The sequence below is a fragment of the Lutra lutra genome, chromosome 10, assembly GCF_902655055.1.
Source record: "Lutra lutra chromosome 10, mLutLut1.2, whole genome shotgun sequence".
NCBI classification, from domain to species: domain Eukaryota; kingdom Metazoa; phylum Chordata; class Mammalia; order Carnivora; family Mustelidae; genus Lutra; species Lutra lutra.
The window spans coordinates 112,883,179-112,902,762 of NC_062287.1; the positions used below are offsets into that span (position 1 = coordinate 112,883,179).

At 66.7% G+C, this 19,584-nt stretch overlaps 2 protein-coding genes across 2 annotated transcripts in view; both read right to left on the reverse strand.

Moving 5' to 3' along the window:
* Positions 1-864: 864 nt before the first annotated feature.
* On the reverse strand, positions 865-16,607 carry CD81 (CD81 molecule). Its single transcript, XM_047747406.1, has 8 exons — positions 16,416-16,607; positions 6,613-6,727; positions 3,635-3,732; positions 2,912-2,986; positions 2,447-2,551; positions 1,958-2,059; positions 1,515-1,601; positions 865-1,432 (listed from the first exon to the last, which is right to left on the reverse strand). Exons 1-8 carry the CDS (start codon positions 16,479-16,481, stop codon positions 1,370-1,372), a joined length of 711 nt encoding a protein of 236 aa, XP_047603362.1. The 5' UTR covers positions 16,482-16,607; the 3' UTR covers positions 865-1,369.
* Positions 9,700-19,584, reverse strand: part of TSPAN32 (tetraspanin 32) — a 35,551-nt gene continuing 25,666 nt past the window's right edge. The window contains exon 11 of the transcript XR_007130554.1: positions 9,700-9,743. The gene's annotated coding sequence lies outside the window, so the exon portion shown is untranslated. The remainder of the gene's footprint in view (positions 9,744-19,584) is intronic.

Below are 19,584 nucleotides of genomic sequence, written 5' to 3' on the forward strand. Positions count from 1 at the left end.
GCGGCCTCGCCTCGCCTGCCCGCCGCGTCCACCCTGCCGGCCCCAGGCGTGGTCGGGACCCACAGGGACCCCCAGGCCAGCAGCACCCCACCCCCGCCAGCACGGACTGCGGCTGCGCTCTGCTGCGTGGCCGGGACGCCCCAGGGTCCACGGGGGAAGCACTTGGGAGGGGGCCCCGGGGTCGCCGTGTTCTCCCAGCGACCCATGCGGCACACACGCGGAGAGGTGTGGCGGGAGGATGGACCCCGCAGAGGCCCGATGACCCCAAATGCGGGGCTGGGGCTCGTTTCCAACACGAGCCCCAGAGGAGCCCGCTGGGAACCCCGAGCCCGACCCCAGCCAGGCGCTTGCGGCCTCACGGGGTCGGTTCGGCACAGACCAGGTCCGGGCCCAGGGCACCCCCCAGCGTTGTCGGGGCGGCCCGGCCGCGGTCCACCCCGGGGTCCGACTGGCAGGGGTCAAACCCGCCTCTCCGGCCCTCACAAGTTGTGGCTCGGGCCGGGAGCTACCCAGCTGTCCGGGAAAGCTGACCAGCACCGCGACCGGCCGGGAGAGTCCGGGGCGCGGGAGGGGCCTGTGTCCGCCCTCCGCAGAGCCGGCCCCAGGAGGAAGGGGAGTCTTGCAGGCCCCCACCTCAAGCACCCCTATCCCCGGCTCCGCCCCTCGGCGGTGGTGCCCAAGGACTCGGTGGGGCAGTGAGGCTGGGTGGAGGTTGCCGAAGGGGGCACGGGGGCACCTGCCATGTGGAGTGCTCTTGGGGGCCCAGCACGCCCCGCAAGGTCCGCAGAGCCAGCCTCAGCCCTGCCAGCCCCTCTGCGCCTGCAGTCGCCCCAGGCTCGGACGCCGCAGGCACAGGGACTGTTGTTAGCATGCCTGGATTCTCATTCTTTATTGAGTGACTTGGAGGTGTAATTACAGTGGCAGGTGACGCGTTAGAAAGGACAGGTGCGCTGAAGGCGTAAGGCTGCTGCGGACCCGGCTCTAGACAGGCGGCGGGGGAGGAGCGGGGGTTAAAAAAGGCATGAGCCGTGCAGCCCGGGAGGCAGGTGGGTGGGCCGCAGGGCCCCCAGGAGAGGCCTGGCTGAGCAGGCAGAGCCCCTCAGCTGCAGAAGCAGGGGGGGGGCCCGCCTCGCAGTCCGCAAGGCCCGCTCACATGCCGTCTATAGGTGACTTCAGCCCCGAAGGGAAACGGGGAACTTCAGGACAAAAACGAAACCTCAGAAGTAAAAAGGCTAATAAGTGTAACAGAGTGATGCCGGAGAAGTTATATACACGGGCGGTGACGGCCCTCCTCAGAAACGTCCGGTCACCCCGGGGGCGCTGCAGGGTCCGCAGTGGCCTGCCCCACAGCTCGAGCGGCTGCGTCCGCTCAGTACACGGAGCTGTTCCGGATGCCGCAGCACAGCACCATGCTCAGGATCATCTCGAAGATCTGCGGGGCAGGTGGGGGGGGACTGTCAGCACCCATAGCCCTGTGGGGGTGCCCTGGGCAGATGCCCGGCCTGCGCACTCACCATGATCACAGCAACCACGATGGCTGCGATGCCGATGAGGTACAGCTTCCCCGAGAAGAGGTCATCGATCTTCTGGTGGCAGTCCTCCTGGAGGGCGGGGGGGGGGGGGACAGCCAGCGGACAGTCAGGGGCGCAGGCCCTCAGGCCCCCACAGTCCCGCAGCACGGGCTCATTGAGGAAAGAGCATGGGGAGGCTCGGCCCCTCAGAAGAGGTGTGACCAGTGCCCAGTCTCTGCCCAGTTATCTCACACCCCTTTTAAAACAGACGTGGGGTGGGACGTGGCCGGTGCGTGGTCTTCTGCTCAGGTCACTGAGCCACATGCGGATGGTGCTGGCCCGGGAGCCGGGCAGAGACCCGCCACTCCCAGGGGCCCAGCCTGCCAGCGCCCACAGGAGCCCCCAGGCAGCCTGGCGCACCCCGGGACCCGGCTGGCCCCGTGTACCTTGAAGAAGTTGCTGATGACGGAGCTGCCCGAGGGACACAGGTTGTTCTTCAGCATGGACGTGGTCAGCGCGGTCAGCGTGCTGGAGCCACAGCAGTTGAGCTGCGGGCATCAAGACGCCCGGGTGAGCCCTACGCCCTTGTGCGCAGGCGACTCGTGGGTAGATGGCCAGGGACACACAGCCTGGGGAAGCTGAGGCCTGGGGAGACGCCCTGGCCTGGCCCAGGATCGGGAGCTGGGAGGTTCCAGGGGGAGAACGGAGCCGGGGGCCCCTCTCTTCCCCTTCCTCCCACCGCGCCCTGGCCTAATGGGCTCACCTGGCTCACGGTGGGCCCTGAGACCCCCCCCGGGGCACCCCAGAGAGTGCTCTGCAGCCCGCGAGGTCGCAGCACCCTCCTGCTCCTGAGGTCTGCGCTGGGGCCAGGCTCCACCCCAGCCAGGCCTTACCCAAGAGGACTGCAACCCGCCCCCCAGCGGCTCCTCCCGCACCGTCTCATGGAAGGTCTTGACCACGGCCTTGGCGTTGTTGGCGTCATCGTCCACCACGGCCTGCTGCAAAGCCTGGTCATAGAACTGCTTCACGTCCTTGGCGATCTGGGGGTGGGGTGTGCGGAAGCGGTGAGGCCACAGCCACCGCAGGGACCATCCGGGGGAGGGGCACATGATCTCCTGGCTCTCCGGAGAAGGTGATGTTCCCAGGGTAGACCTGGTTGCCCCCACCCCCACCCCGGCCTGGTGCTGGGAGATAGGTGGCCCCGCCTTCTACTCGGCCGCTGTGCCACCTCCTCCAGGGAGCCCTCCACGGCCTTTCTATGAGGCAGGGCCCACGGGCAGCTCCAAAGAGCACCCTGCAATCCAAGGGTAGGCCCAACCCCTTCCCCACAACCTGAGCAGCAGGCCCTCCCCAACCCCAGCCCGGCAGGGACGGGCCCGCTGCTGTGGTCCCAGGCTCACCTGGTCTTTGTTGACAAAGCCCCAGATGCCCGCAGCTACTTCACAGGCAAAGAGGATGACGAGGCAGGTAAAGAACTGGGAAGGCCATGCAGGACCCAGAGGGGAGAGCAGAGACACAGGGATGAGGGCAGGCATGGGGCAGCTTAGGGCTGGCCGTGTGCAGGTGACAGACACCCGAGTGACCGGCAGCCCACCCCCACCCCGCCCCAGCCGGGGACGAGCCACATCGGGGGGGAAGACTTGGTCCCAGCAGTGGCCTGCCGAGGTTCTCAGCATCCCCGGGGGGTTCGGGCCTCAAGTGACCCCTGTCCGCACCCCACTCCTCCCTCTCCCTGTGGGAAGGGGGTCATCATGACACGAACGCCCACTGCCCATCCCTCCTGGGCTAGCCGGGCCCCAGCTTCTGCATTAATGTTGCCGAGGAACTGGGACGCGCCCCTCATTGCTTCTGGGCCTTTGTATTAAAAACAAAAAAAAACCACTGTAAAACCACGAACTAGGAACCAGACGTCACAGTAATAGGACAGGGTGGGGTTTCTGAGCCACACAGGGACTCCAGAGGGCTGTCATTCCAGGAAAGGTCCCTAGGCCACCCGGTGAGCCCCCGCTCCAGGGCCACACTGCCAAGCAGGGGGCCCATCTGAGCAGAACACAGGGAGCCTCCAGAACTTGGGGTTCTGCCTCTGTACCGCCTTCCTGCCCCCGCCTGGCCCCAGGCCTTACCGTCCCCAGCAGGCACTGGGACTCCTGGATGGCCCCGTAGCAGCCCAGAAACCCGACGAACATCATCACGGCACCCACGGCAATGAGGATGTAGATGCCTTTGTGGGGGGAGCAACGAACACTCTCAGAGCACGACGTCGCCCCGAGGGCCGCCCGTCCCAGTCCCCCTCCCTGGCCATGGGCACACCTTCCACCCAGGGCTCGGGCCACCCTGCCCTAGAGGAGTGGCAAGGGCACCTCGGCCTGGCCGCGGGGCGAGTACCCCTCCCATGTCTCCCTGCCCTGTGCCCCCCCGCCCCCCCACCCCCGCTGCGGCTCTGCACCCCGGGAGCTGGGCCGCCGGGGACCGGGCCAGGACTGACTGGCACAGCAGTGTGCTCAGAAAGCCCTGCCTGCCGATCTGTGCGCTGCCTCGCTCCCCGCTGAGGCCGCACACGGCCTGCACCCACTCTGGTCCCCGAAGTCTCTGGGACTCAGCGGGGGCCACAGAGGACCATGCACTCCTGGTGCACAGGGCCATGCCCACTGTGCTCGGGCAGGGGGTCAGATCCAGCGGCTCCATGTGGCTCCCTGGGCTGGAGGAGTGGGCCCGAGCTGGCTTTGGGGGGACAGGAGCCTGCCGGCGGAGGTGGCCTGGCAGCTGGGGCGACCCGGTCTGCAGAGGATGGCGTGTGGCGTGGGAGGGAGATTTCTAGGTCAGCATGTGCTGGGCACGGGCTCCTGGGGATGCAGGAAGGGCCAGGACAGGGTAGGGGGTGCCTCTGGCCTGGCCGCACTGCCCTTCTCAGGGCCCATGGCACATGGCCCACGCAGACAGGTCTGGTTCCAACAGGCGCAGCTGAGGACCCACTGGGCCCTGCAGTGTTGTCCTGGATGCTGAGGAAGCCCCCTAACCCCCCCCCCCCAACCCCTACCAGCCCTGGACAAAGAGCCCTTATCAGGGCCCACATCTGCTCCCCCGCCCCCTGGCAGGCCCAGCCTGCCTCAGGCGGATCCAGAAGGCCCGTCTTTGATGGGCAGGGACCCGGCAGCCCACGGGGGTCGCTGCAGAAGCCCAGGTCCCCAGGCAGGCCTGCCAAGCAGTCCAGTGGCTGAAGCTGCTTCCCCAAGGGCAGCCCCCCACCAAGTGCCAGAAGAGGCACGTGGGGGCCCCTGCAAACCAGGGTTAGGCCCCACAGTGACAGCCCAATGTGGTACCTGTGAGGCACAGGCTGGTGGGACAGTGACTGCGTTGCCCCCTACAAGCCTCTTGTATGGAACCACATCCCTCCTGGAGTCCGGGCACAGCCCTGCAGCCTCACTCCTCCTGGGAAAGCCCAGAGCAGAAGCAGTGGACCCATTCCCAAGCCTGCGACCAGGGTTCCTGAGCCCTCTCAGCCCAGTCCTGAGCTGGACCAAGGGGGCCTTTAGCTCCTCTACCATACTGGACCAGACAGAGGACTGTGAGAGCAGGAGCTGCTCCGGCCATGAGGTGGGAGGGGGACCCGTTCCCAATCATCTGCCTACACCCACGGCACCCCAGATCCTGGAGAACCACCCCAGACAGGATGTTGCAGGCTTGAACCCCTGGGGAAGGAGAGGGGGACCCTGGAAGGAGGTCTGCAGGAGACAAACAGCTCTGATGGGTCTGGAAGGCCCTTCCTTGCCCTCGGACATGTGAGCAAAGCTGACCACCCTGCTCCCGAGGGTGCCCCTGGTGGACCCTGGGTGACGGTTCTCAGGGGTGCCTTTGTAATGGGCGGGCGGCGGGGGGGGCCCTCTCCTCAAGAGACTCAAACCTTCAAGGAGGCTGACAGCCCGGGGGAGCCTGTGGATCTGGAAAGGGGAGGCTCAGGACCCCCTCAAGGGGCAGCCAGCCCTGGGAGTCCACGGCGAGAGCTGCAGGCTTCCGTCTCCAGGGAGGAAAGGGGTCACCCTGTCAGTGCTCCCAGGTCAGACCTCTTCTCCCTGCAGCTCCGAGAGGAGCACAGGCTGGGAAGGACACACATCCCCTTTGTGGCCCCAGGGGACCCTGGGCCATCCCTGCTTCAGCAACCAAGCGTCCCCGCCAGCGCCTGCCCCCTCCCCTGAACAGCAGCTGGGAAGGACCCAGCCCCTGCTGGGCCGCACATGGTAGGGCGGCCGCTGGCCCTAACATGGAACCCCGAACCTGAAAGGCCCACACACACTTCCCGCCCCGCTGCCGGGCCTGTGGGGACCTGAGAGGCCAGGCCAGGCCGTTCCTTTAAAGGACAGAAACAAGGCCTCCAGAGCCCCAGGAGGGCCAGGCCCTGCCTCCCGCTGGCTGGGGACCAACCTGAGGAGGAGCGAGGCTCTGCAGGACAGGGTGGGGCAGGGGTGGGGGCGCGATGCCCTGAGGGGGCCCCAGCTGGTGCCTGGGAGGCAGGCAGCCTAATAAGGCAGCAAGGTGTGGCTGGGGGGCAGCCTGAGTCACACTGGCCCCTGCCTCACCCTGGGGCCCTGAGTCTCCCTCCCCCTTGCTCCAGCTGCCTGGGCCGCCAGTCCCGCTGCCCAGGCAGGCATCCAGCCCCGCCCCTTCCCTGCAAGCCTCCCCGAAATACCCACCACGAGCCACGGCTCCCCTGCCCCCACCCAGTGGCCTCCAGCCCCCAGTTGGCCCCCAGGAGCCATCTGGTGGGGTCTCAACAGCTCACACACCCCGTGCTGTCCCAGCGCTGCCTGGGAGCCTGGCTGCCGCACCCCGACCCCCACCAGCCAGGCAGTGGACCCCCATGGAACCTCGGACCGCAAGGCCCCAGGCGGGCCCGACTGTCCACACTCTCTCAGCCTCTCGTCCAGTGAGCCCTTCCTGGCAGGCCTCGTCCGCCCGGCCGCCCAGCGAGCACTACTGGCCTGGCCCATGCCCTGCCGCCTCCTGGAAGTCCTTCCTGACCGCCCGTGTGCAGCAGTGATGTTCAGACATCTTGACAGGTCGCTCCCACTGGCCCCCAAGCGCAGAGCCAGCCAGGTGCACTCACCTACGTAGAAGGTGTTGGGTGCAGGCCTGTCTCCGAGCTCCAGGTAGAGGAGGTTGGTGGTCTGCGGGTCGTGGCGCAGCCACAGAGCCACACCCAGGATCACGCCTCCGGCCAGCTGGGAAAACAGCGGGGACATGGTTACTTGCCCAGAGCACCACAGGGGTGAGTGTGGGCCGAGCCACACCGGACACCCAAGGAGGCAGGGGCTGGACCCTCGCCTCCACCTGCCCACGGGCTCAGGGCATCCCTCTCCAGGTGGCGCTCCCAGGCCACCTTGGTGGGGTCCAAGCTGCCTGCTGGCTCCACACGCCCGCTGCTGGGACCCGGCACTTGGGACAGGTATTGGAGCGACATCCCCAGTCCGGGATGGGCACGCTCATGTCAAAACAGCGCTCATTTTTCCAGCCAAAGCTCTAATTTAGTCGGAGGCCCTGTATTTTCATTTGCTAAACCTGGCCGCAGTCCACACCAGACCCAAGTACCCTAGGGACCACTGGGCCTTCCTCCAAGCAGGTGCTCCCCACCGTCCCCAGCTCATCTGGGAACCCCGTGGAGGGGACTCCAGTCTTTGCTGCCAAGAGGAGAGGGGTGGGGTCTGATGCCACCAGGGCCCTGGTGGAGCCCGTGGAGAAAACGACAGACAAGGGGAGGCAGCCGAGGCCAGTGGCCTCCAGGAAGCCACGGGGCGAGGGCCTGGGCCGTTTGTGGGAGAAATCTTGCCGCTGCTGGGCCTGGGAAGGGAAGCCGCCATGGGAGGAAGGAAGCTGGGCTCCCAGAGAGGCCAGGGAGGGGCTGCCTGGGCAGCAGGGGCAGGAAAGGGGGCTCTGCTTGGAGCCTAGCGGGAGGACAGAGACTTCCGGTTTGGGGAGGCCTTCCACGGATTCAGGGTCCTGACGGTCCTGCCAGCACAGGGCCTGGGGCTGGGGGGGGGGGCGCTCCTGAAGGGGAGTCCAGACCACGCTGGGCCTGGACTACACAGAAGCATCCCACCAGCACAGGCCGTGGTGCACCACTCTCGGGCCCCAGCCTCTGTCCGCAGGCCGGCCCAGCCCCAGCTGCTCCACAGACCAGAATGTGCTCCCAGAGCTACCCGCCGCGGTGCGGGTCCGAGGGCCTCGCTGCGCAGCCACAGCCCCTCGCTTCCTCCTCCCACCACCCGTGTGCCGGCAATGGAGCCTTCCCCAGACAGCAGCAGACACTGACCCCCCAAACACAGGCCTGGAGCTCCACATCCTACGGGGAGGAGAAACCCCCAGTCCAGAAAACCATCTGGCCAGACTAGCACCTGCCTGAGGCCCCTGCTGGGGAGCAGACCCCCGACACGGTGGCTGGTGGCGTGCATGTGACTCTAGGCCCTGGCCCCGGGGCATGTCCCAAGGAAACGCCTGCTGCTTCCCAGGCCCTTCCACCTGGCCTCCGCTAACAGTCAGGCTGGCGGGGCCCACGCCAAGGCAAGGCTGCCCCCAACTAGTCCGGGGTTTCCTCTTCTCAGCCCCGTTCTCCCAGGGTTCCAGGTCTGGTGGGGGAGGGCAGGCTAGGCTCAGAGGCTCTGCCCTTCCTCAAGGGTGGGTGGGGAGGACCACCAAGGTCCCCTCCCATGGTCCTCTGGCCACCACGTAGACCTCCAAGGGCGGGGCCCAGACTCCCAGCATCCTGCGCCTCTTGGCGGCACCTGCCAGCCACAGGAGATGGCCAGGGGTCCCATGGGACGGCGGGGGCAGGGCAGGCGCCCCAGAGTCCCCAGCTCCTCCTGAGGTGGCTGCCATCTGGGGCTCCCAGGGAGGCGGTGTCGAGGCTGAGGGTTGCTGTGGTAACTCTGGCTTGAAACCGTCACTTGTTCTCTTTTGAAACTGTGGTCCAGAGCAGCCTTTGTGAGATGTCCCAGGGCGGAGGGGGAGGGGCGGGGAAGCCCCTGTCCCAGGCCTCCCGCTGTGGTCCTCTGCAGTCCTGGCGCCCTGGCCACAAGCCCGACGAGCCTCCCCATGGCGGAGGGGGCGGAGTGTGGAGGGGCGCGTGGCCCCTGGCCAGCTGGGACCTCTCCCATGTTCCCCATGTAGCCCCTTCACCCCAGCAGCCGGGGAGACAAGTGTCTTGGGGTGCATGTTCCTAACAGAAGTGCAGGGGAACAGTGCTGACCCCTCCCTGGTCGCCACCTCGGCTGCTTTGGCAGGGGCAGGCGGGGCGGCCTCTGACTCCCCCGCGGCCCCCAGGCCCGCAGCCCTGAGGGGTAAAGGGAAGCTGCTCCTGCGTTCAGGGCTGGGGAGGGCTCAGTGTGGATGTGCCCCCTGCATGCCGGGGCCCCAGTCACTCCAGGCCCCGCACAGACCCCCAGAGTGGGGCCAGGTGAACGCAGCAATGGCGAGGAGATCCCGTTCCTGATGAGGAAACCCATGTGGCAGGGGGCAGACTGCCAGGGAGGGAGGGACAAAGACAGCACCCCGACCCAGAGCGGGGGGGAAAGCCCTCCACAGGGAAGGCAAGGCTCCTGGCCCCCCACTCGCGCCCCTGCGGGAACGTGGGAGGAGCTGGGGTCAGTGCGCTTCCCAGCTCGGCCTGCACCTGCCGCCCCGCAGGTCCACCCAGGGACGCAAACGTGCGTGTCCACACCACGACGTGGGCCCTGGTGGTCCCTGGCATCCCCAGCCCTGACCTGGGACCGACCCACGTGTCCTGCAAGCGGCTCAGCGGGGGAGCAAGAACATGGTGGGTCCCAGCAGCAACACGAAATGTTCTTGGCGGACAACCACGCTGGGTGACAGCCACCAGACCGAAAAGAAGTTCCCTTTCTACACAAGTGTCAGAAGTGTAAATTACGTGCAGTAACAGAACACAGGCCACCAGCCGCCTGGGGATGGGGGACAAACATGGGCCCCTGGGCGCTTCTGGGGCTGCTGGACGTGTCCACGGTCATGATGCCGCGACTGTTTCACAAGGTTCTACCGACACCGAAGTCACACCCCAACTCCCGACTTGGGCCCCAATGTCTGAACTTCTTTTTTTTTTTTTTTAAAGATTTATCTATTTATTTGACAGACAGAGACCACAAGCAGGCAGAGAGGCAGGCAGAGAGAGAGGAGGAGGCAGGCTCCCCGCGGAGCAGAGAGCCCGATGTGGGGCTCGATCCCAGGACCCTGAGATCATGACCTGAGCCAAAGGCAGAGGCTTTAACCCACTGAGCCACCCAGGCGCCCCTCAACACCTGAACTTCTAAGCAACTTCGTCTGGGCCCCCAAAGATCTCGGCTGCCGTCTTGGGGCCAGCCGGGTCCCTGGAGAGGTGGGCTTCCCAGGGCCCGCAGAAGCATCTGGAAACATCGTGCTGACATTTTGCCCACGGAACCGAGGTTTTAGGGTCAGAGAAGGGAGTGGAGAACCGTGGAGCCGGGACGTGTGCTCCCCAGCAGAGATCAGTGTGCAGGGAGAGCAGGAGTCCCGGCGCAGGGTGGGGCCCAGGGCGTGGTGGCCAAGGGTGCCCCTGGCGTCTCGGGGTCACAAGGCCATCTCAGCTAAGGTCCCAGCCGCAGCGCCACGTGGCTGCAAGCACCAGTGCTGGGAGCAGCAGGTGTCCCCGCCCTGCAGAGCCCCCCCCACCCCCCGACCCTGCACAGGGCTGCCTCTGCAGGGCTGCCCCCTGCTCCTGCCCCGGGGACCCTGCCCCACAAGGGGCCCCGCTGGGAAGGGCGCTGGCTGGCTGGGCCGCAGGGGAAGGTGCCACAGCGGGCACGGTGTGGTGGGTTCAGGACACTGTGAAAGATTCCGTTTCTGTTTCTTTCTTCGTTTCTGAGAATTAGTAACTAAAGGCGTCAGCTGGAACAGGAGGGGCCGCCAAGCACGCTGGGTTCCTGCCCGCCCGCCTGGCGTTTCCAAGAAGTGGCTGAAAGGGAGCAAGAGGCAGCGGGTGCCGCCCGGGCAGGCCGGCTATGCCCCCCCACCCCGGCCGGCCCCCAGCCCCACCCACACAGGCCGGGGGCAGAAAAGCCGAGTGTCACTCACGCCCTCCCAGCGGCTGGCCGCCCAGGGGCAGGAGCGTGGGCAGGGGGGCTCCACCCGAGGCGTGGCAGGACAGGGCACCTGGCTCCACCCCAGCTCTGCACCCCGACCCCCACCTCCGAGGTGCACACACTTGAGGGAGAACGCGCCAGGAAGCCTTCCTGGCTGGGCGGCTGGGGGGTCCTGGAGGCCGGGAGATTTACACCGCCCCACTCCCCCCGCTCCCCCGCTCCCCCCGCTCCCCCGCTCCCCCCGCCCCACCCCGCCCCACCCCCTCCGCCCAAGCAGGGCAGTGAAGGCCGGGAGGCCGGAAGTGCCCTGAGGGACAGGGGTCTCAGTCAGAGGGAAGAGGGACAGCACAGATGCTCTGAGGACCAGTTGTGGAAGGTCAGAGGGGGAAGGAGGAGGTCCTGAAACCACCCCTTGACCTGGGTGGGGTCCTGGTTTCCCGAAGACTGACCCTTGCTCTCCACCCACCACCAGGGCCAGGGCCAGACGCTTCCCTGGGCGATGCAGGCCCAACTCGGGCCTTCCGGGGCGGGGGGTGGCCTCCAGGAGCAGCCCAGGGCGGGGAGTGTGGAGGGAAGAGTAGGGACCCCCACCTCGGCCAGGGAGCGAAGCCTGGCTGGAGGCCCCTGGACCCCAAGAGGCCCCCTGGCCCAGCACCTAGGAGAAGGTAGCAAGGGGTTCGTGACCCAGGCCCTCCCGGGTCCCACCAGCTGGGGGCTGCGGCAGCCACTTCCCCCCAAGAGGTGAGTGCAGGCCCCCGTTACACCCCATCTCCTCTAGGGGCACATCAGAGACCCAACCCCACCACCCAATACCTGGGTAGTGAAGCCAGGAAGTGCCCTGCTCCCTGGCCCCAAACCGACCCCATGGTTGGGAGTCCTTCTGCCCCCTCCAACCCTGCAGGGAGGGGCCTGCGGACACAGCCGTCCCAGGGGCCTGCCAGAGAAGGGCCCAGGACAGGCTGTGGCAGGACCAGGCCCTGTGCCTCTGACCAGGAGGAACTAGGCGGGCCAGGCACCAACTGCAGAGGGAGAAGGGAGGCGGGTAGGCTCAGGAAGGGGATCGGAGAGCAGGGGGAGGACTCCCAAGGCAGGTCAGGGTAGCCTGATCCCTGTCCCTGGAGAGCCCCAGCCCTGCAGCCCCTCCAGGCCATGAAGCAGCAGAAAGACCTCCTCATGTGGTCACTTGGGGACCTCAGCCTCCTACCGCTCCAAATGAAGGCTGAAGGGACAGCTCCAGCCCAGGGCCTCACTGGCCCGGGTGGGACCTGAAGGTCTTATCACCTTGAGACAAAGCGAAAGGATGGTGGCCAAGCCCCTGGGCTAGGGAGCCGCATGGGCCCTTCAGCCAAGCAGAGCCACAGCTGTGTGAGAAGGTGACCCCCTGTGAGCTCAGGGTGGGACAAACCCCCTGCCTCTCGGAAGTCCCCGCCCCCTCCCCCCCAAGACCAAGGGCACTGAGCTCCTGGCTCAGGCCTCCCAGCCCAGGACTGGACACCCAGGAAGATGCACAGTCCTCACGGCGGCACGGAACTGAGCTCAGCACCACCCAGAGATGACGGCACGGGTAAGACAGGTGACAGGGAGCTGCTCGACATTCCCCCAGGGGAACTGGGGCCAACCCAATTACGAACTGGGCCAACCCGGGCGTGGGTCACCCAGCCCAAGAGTCTGCAGGGCGGGCGGCCCTGGCTTCCTGTCTTCCACCTTCTTGCCAATGACCACGGTACCCAGTCCCCTTAGGCAGGTGGGGCAGCACTAACTTCCCAGTTAGAAACAGGGACAAGGGGCATGAACTCCCAGGCCCTGGTGGAGCTGCTGGGCCCCAGTTCCCTCTCCTCTGTGGCTCCCAGCCCCCCTGCCCAGAGCACCCTCACCACCGACAAGAAGTTGTTACCGGCCCAACCCCATCTCCTAAGCCCCTCGCTCTGGCCAGCTCCCATCTCATGCCTGGACAGGGTGGCCGCGCCGCCCCTGGCAGCCGGCTTAGCAAGGGAAATCCTCAGCTAGTACGGGGCATGGCCCCTGCCTGCCCATGGGCACTCCCTTAGCATCCGGGAATCCACCTGGAAGCCCCCACGTGGTCTTGTGAGTCAACACTTGCTCGGCCATCAGGAGGGGCTTAGGCCAGGCCCCAGAGTAGAAACTCTGTGTACTTTGGGGCCGGGGACGGGGCAGGCACTGAGAAATCTAGAGGTTTCTGGAAGCATGCTGGATCAAACCACACTCTGCAGGACAGATGGAAAACAACTCGGGAGAAGGGTCCTGAGGGCCAAATCCAGACGAGCTTGGTTCTCGGTCAAGGACAAGGCACACCAGCCCTGGGGCAGCTCCAGGGCTGAAAACCACGCAGCCCTCACGGCATGCCCTGAGCTGGGCTCTCGGGTGCCAGGGCCAGAGGCAGAACCCCTGTGCCTCTCCCCCATCCCCACCCTGAAACGCTGGGCCAGTGCAGAGGTGATCGTCAGCTCCTCCCATGGGTGCCTGGACTTTGCCATATTGATCTGATGACCCGGCTATCGCCCTCTCCGGCTTTCAGGCGCTGAAGTGAAGCCACAGGGCCCGTGATTTGGGAGGATGGGTTTTTGGGTCCCTTTCCCTGACTGGACTCCCAGAATGAGCTAGGGATTGGGAATGAACTCAACTTCTGGAGGCAGACCTGAGCTGGTGGGGGGGTGGGCACCTTGTGGTGGCGGGGAGGCAGCCTTGGAGCAGCACCCACCAGGGTCCCAGGCCTCTTGGTACCTGGACATCCTTATGGGGGTGGGGTGGGAGACAAAGTCTGTTCCAGGCACAGACCACACACTTCCTCGTCTCGTCCCAGCCCAACGGCCATTTCCCCCAAAGCGCTGCCACTCAGCCCGTCCACTCGCCCACCCCCTAAAACCGGCACAGGAAATCCCCACCCCCACCCTGAGCCTGCCAGGGTCACACATCCCCTCTCCGGGAAGGAAGGCGGCAGAACCGCTAAGTGACAGACAGTCATGTGCTGTCTGGAAGCGAGAATTAAATGCCAGTTAGCGAGGCTTCTAATCAGCCCTGTTCCCAGCCTCGTCTGCCTGCCCCACCTCTGGACAGCAGCCACTGAAGGCATTAGGCTGGAGAAGGGGCCAGCCCAGGACGCCGTGCTCTCTCTGGCCGGCCTCCAAGGACAGGCCTGGGATCGTACCCACTTCACAGATGAGGAAAGCGCGCGGGGCTCACGCGTGCCAGGTTCCTGCCCCAGGTCACGGGGCGGGGAGCCTCTGCTCTTCCTGAAATGCCCGGCCGCAAGCAGGAGTAGCAGCGGCCTCTGCCAGGAAGCTCCGGGTCCCACCAGCACCGGGAGGAAGCTCGGCCGGGGCTGCTGCTGGTGCCCCCGCTCCCGTCCCTGCCTCACGGCTGGATGCCTGCAGGGCCAGGGAACCCCGAAGGCATATTGGGGGCACACCGCCTGGGGCCCCGAAGTTCTGGCTCGTGGAGGAGAGAGACAGGCCTGTGAGCGTGTGGGGTGAGCGGGCTCCTTCCCGGAGAAGCCGGCTGAACTGCCTCCGAGGCCGCTCCCAGGTGGGAGCCTTTCCACTCCTACCGCGGAACTGTGAAAAGGGCCCCGATGCAGTCAGACACCCACTGTCAAAGTCTCCCAGCTCCCCCTCACCACCCACACCTGCACGGCAGAATGAGAGTCACCCAGGGCCCACGGAGCCCCTTCCCCAGGGCGCTGCCCATGCCAGCCAAGGCGGGCAGTCTTCCTGCTGGCCATCCGGGCCCTACAGCCGTTTCCTGAGTTCGACCCTCAGGGTGTGAGCTAGTCGCAGGCCCTGGGGATGGGATGGCCAGACGCCAGGGCAGGGGGCACAGAGGGGCCCTGCCAGACTGGTGGCCCCAGGCCCCACCCTGCAGGGTGCGGGGTGCGTGGGGCCACAGTTCTCAATGCCCAGCTGGGTGGCCTGGTGGGGGAGAGGCCTGGAAACATTGCCTTAAGCTTCAAAAAAGAGCAGCCCCTGGGGATGGGTCAGGCCTCCACCCCAGCTGCCTGGGGAACCACCAGGCTCGCCCAGGCGGAGCTGGGGGGTGAGGGGGGTCTGCCCTGGAGACCTCCCAGGCTGGGCAGCGGGGAGGGACCTACCCAGCACCGACACTCAGCCTGAGGACAAGAATCCGCTCCGAGAGACATCCTCTACCTCCGTCCGCCCTCCACCTCCTGGTCAGGGCCCTCACCCCACATTCAGGCTCTGCTCAGAGGCCAGCAGAGGGGCCTCTGGGTGTCCCCCCGACCCCCTATGGGCCCAGACCACAGCAGGCAAACACTAAACGAACACTGAACACCACCGCTCCGGCAAAGGGGGTGGTTTCGGGGTGGTTCAGGCCAGTCCTGGCCCTTCCTGACAGCCCCACTGCTCCCCACTTCCCAGGCAGAGGCCAGTGGCCACAGCAGGCCCCCAATCTGTCCTCCCCACCCAGGTGGGGTATGACCCCTCCACTCCACCCCCAGCTAGAGCTCAGTCCGGTCTCTGTCCTCCCCACCCCAAACACCTCACCGCCCCGACACCCGCACTGGGGTCCTCCCCGCTGGGACCCTCAGCTGTCCAGATGGGAAACAGATGCTCCCAGTCCCACGCACTTGCTCAGGGGACTGTTCAAAAGTTTACCCTCCTGAGTCTACTGGAGAACTACGCTGTTGGCCAGATGTGGTCATGGTCCTTCCTGAGAAGGGGTGAGCAGCCTGGGGTGGCAGAGGGGTCCAGGAGGGCTCCCAGGCACGGCCCAGGGGACTGGCCAAGCGTTAACAGGGCGGGGCCAGGAGAACGGTTCATGCACCCACTCCGGGCCCTCCCCAACTCCAACACAGGCAGGAAACAGAAACAAAGCCAAAGCACCAGTGGTCACTGGCCAGCAGTTACCACCCAGGCCAGGAAAACGCAACCTGCTGGTCTGCAGCCTGGAGCCGGAGACCCTCGTGCACCCCTAGACGACCATCCTGCTGGCACCTCTCTCCAAGGCGAATGGCCAAGCCCACACCTAGCCCAGACCTGGGCATCCACTGGGACCCAGGCCCCAGAGGAGCTCAGAGACGCTGGGGTCCTCAGGATCCTGCCTTGGGCCGGCCTGGAACGGCCGCCCCAGCCCCACTCCCCTCAAAGCCTCCGCAGCCTCCTGAGCCGGCGGGGACCGCAAGCTCGGACTGGCTGAGAGCGGAGGGGGTCGGCCCCACAGAGCGCGGCCCAGCGCCCCGCACGCAGGCCACGAGGGGCTGAGGCGCTTCTTGTGCGGGTGCCGACCCGGCCGGGACCCTCACCGCCACCCCCGGAGGCGGCGGCGGCACCCGGGGCTGGGCGGGGCCGGGCCAAGCCCGGAGCAGACGGTTCCCGAGACTCGGAACAAGCGCGCGCCCCCCGGCCCCCGCCCGGCGGCCCATCCAGGGGCGGCGGCCCCGATGAGCTCATGGGGGCGGGGCGCTGGGAGCCCCGCCCCCGAGCCCCCTCGGGGGCCGCGAAGCTGGGTGGTCCCTGACACCGCGGCCCGCCGGTCGGAGCCCGCACCCGCCGCGCCGACCGCCATCCCCCGGCGGGCACAGACCCGAGGCCCCCAGACGCCCCGGCCCGGCGGGGCAGAGGCCCCGAGGGCCCCGTCTCGCAGCCCCCACCCCCGCCCGGGACGACCCCACCTCCCCCCGGCTGCCGGCCCAGGACCCCCGTCCGCGCCCGGCGCTCACAGGTGGCCCCGCAACTTGGCGGCCTGGCTGCGCCCCCTGCGCGGGGCCTAGCGGGACGCGCGGCCTGCGGGCTCGGGGCGCCCCCGCCCGCCCCCGCCCAACGGGGCTCACCCAGAAGACGAAATTGAAGACGAAGAGCAGGTACTTGATGCACTTGGTGCAGCCCTCCACCCCCATGGCGGCGCGGCGGCGAGCGGCCTGCGGGCTGAGCGGGGCGGGCCGGTCCTGGGCGCGGAGCGCGGGGCGCGGGGCGCGGGGCCTGGCGGCGGCGAGGCCGGGGCTCGGGTCCGGGGCGCGGAACGCGGGGACTCGGGGGCGCGGGGCGCGGGAGGCCGGGCCGGGACGCGCTGGGTGGACCGCCGCCGCTGCGCGCTCGCTCTCTGGCCGCGCGCGCGCCCCCCCCCCCCGCCGCCGCCGCCTGTTATAGGGCGCCGAGGCCCCGCCCACCGGCCCCGCCCCGTCCCCGCCCCCGCCGCCCGCGCGTGCAGCCCCTCCCCCCGCGAGCACGCGCTCGGTCGGGGGTCAGACGCGCGCGCCCCCAACCCCCAGGTCGGAGCGAGGGAGGGGCGGCGCGGAGGCGGTGGGAGGGCTGGCCTGCGTCCAGGGGCGCCCTGGGAAGACCCTCCCCTGCTGTCGTCCTCCCTCAGGCGCTTTGGGTTGGTGATCCGAGTAGGCTCCCTGGAGGAGGTGATACACCAGTGATGGCGCTGCCCAAAGTGCTCCGGGGTGGGGACCCTGGGTGAGTGACGAGGCCCACAGTCAGCCGGCCTGGCCTGAAGACCCTGGAACGCGATTCCAGGCCGCCAAGCCCTTGTCCCGGGGTAAGGGGACGTTGTTGAGCACTGTTAGAGGAGTCTGTGTTTGGAAAGGTCACTGAAAGGGTGACTCTGGACCAGTGTTAAATGTCTAGGAGCCCCAAACCACCCATAGGACAAGCTCCAAATACAGTGTACTTTGTGCTCAAGCCAGTGGTGCTAGTCCCCCCAGGAGGCCAGCCCCACAGTGAGACCAGCTTCCTGAGGGAGTGGGGGCCAGGCCCTGCTGCCCTCCCTGCTGGCTGCTGAGGACGGGGAGGGGACCCGTCCCGCAGGGGTCCGCCACCCCCCAGGACCTGGATTTGTCGTGGCACCTCACTGCAGTGTGGGTGGCCATGGGCGGCCAGCCGCTTCAGGGTTAATAGGGGAAAAAATCAAAATGCCATTTACTCAAAGGTGACACAGAAGAACGCCCAGATCTTTCAAAATCAACATCTCGGAAGAATACAGACATTTATCGCTGATTACCTGAGTGGGCCTGCCAAAGCTGAGGGCCAAGTCCTCAGAGAAAAGCCTTCCCTGGCCCTCTGGAAGGGGGGCAGAGGGGGCCCATGAGCATGGGATGGGGCAGAACCTTGTATGCTGTGCCCCTGGTGCACTGGCCCTCAAGACAGGTCGGGTCCGGCTGGCGTGTCCTAAGACTAGGCATACATCAGTGGTTAGTGGGTCCCACCTGTGTGCCAGGGTGCTGGCCAGGGCGCTGGCTGTGGGAGCTGGACAGCCAGGACCCCTTCCCTCAAGGACCCCACAACCATCAAGCCAGTGCTGGGAAGGATAATTTAAGGGTAGTAGCAGCTGGAGTGCTCCAACGGCACAGGGTGCTTGTGGGGTGTACAGGGGACCCAGGCCCTGAAGACTGAGAAAGAGCCAGCCAGCCCTGCCGGGTGCTGGGAAGGAGCCTTTGGAGGAAGCGGGACACATTTGGAGGAAGAGGAAGGGAGCCAGGAAATGGGGGCAGATGGGGGAAGAGAGCTAGATGCTGACGTTGGGGCAGGCGGTGGGGTCGGGGGCCAGCACTCGGGTCTGAAGCCCAGCACCGGGCTGCGTGAGATCTGAGTGTGTGGGGGCGATCGGAGGGTCTCTGCATGGGCCTGGCTTCTGCACTGAATGGGGACACAGGTGAGAGCAAGCTGCCTCCGCCCATAGTGGGGCCACTTCGCAGGCACCGGGGGCTCACTGGAGAGTGGGCCGTGACGATGTGCGAGGCCACCTGTGGCTGCCTGGCACAGGTGGGCTCCAACTCCGGGTCCACTTCTGAAGTGCCCTGCCCAGTGGCCCACCAACTTGACCTTGTGAGGACAGCAAGGGACCCACCAGCCATGTTTCAGGGTCCTCCAGAGACGCTGCAGGAGGAGATAGAAGGAGGTTCAGGTTACAGACAGGCTCCGGGGCTCAGGAAGCCCAGAATACCCCAGCATCTGCCGCCTGCAAGCCGGGGACCCCGGAGTGCTGGTGGGGTGATTCAGCCCAAGCCTGAAAGTCTGGGAACCAGGGAGCCGGTGGTGTATGTCCCAGTCGGAGGGCTGGAGAAGATGAGGTGGGACGCCCCAGGCAGGAACAGGGGGAGAGTCCCCACTTCCTCCACCTTCTGGTCTAACCAGGCTTTAAGGAGACCAGGTAAGGCCCACCTGCACTGGGGAGGGCCATCTGCCAAGTCCACCAACTCCAGCTCCTGTCATCCAGAGACACCCTCCTGGACGCCCCTGGAAATAACGTCCCCTCTGGGCCCCCTGCAGCCAGTCTCCCGACATGCCACACTGAACATCACAGGTGGCTGTGACATGACCCGGGTGGGAGTGATGGGGGCAGGTGGGTTTCCAGGGGGTGTGTCCTGGGAAAGGACAAGCACCCAGAGGGGCTGCACTAGAGAGTGGGGGGGTGGGCCTGCCTGTGCTGTGCCTGGGACGGGAAATGCCCTGCCCTGAGGGGGGATGGTTGCCCTGAGGGCAGGTGGGGCTGGTGGTGTGATGGCCACAGGAGGGGCAGCGTGGCGGGAGCACCTGGCCTCCGCTGCTCTTCTGGGTCTGGCTCTGAGTCTTCTGTGCAACTTGATGCTGGTTCCTCAGTTTCCCCATCTATGGCAGCTCATCTCCCAGTATTTTCCGGGGGGTGACATGGGAGGACATGTCCAGGCACGTGGAGCAGGGCCTGGCCTGGGGGAGGCAGGAGGGCTGGGCCTCCTTGGGCTTGGTGGACCCAGAACCTTCTGGGGCAACGGCAAGGGCCCGAGCTCACTGCTCCCACGGAGCACATGCTCTCTTGGGGGAGTCACTGAGCCGCGCCTCTGCGCCTTGGCCTCTTGTGGGAATCAACAAGGACCTCCCAACGACACAAACAGGCTGTTTATGGGGCACGTGCTCCCAGACGGAGTCGGCCACCACCCTTGCAGCGGGCAGAGACCAGGGGGCAGGCCCAGAGCCGGACAGCCTTATAGTTAAAAAAAAATAAAAGAAAGAAAGAAAGAT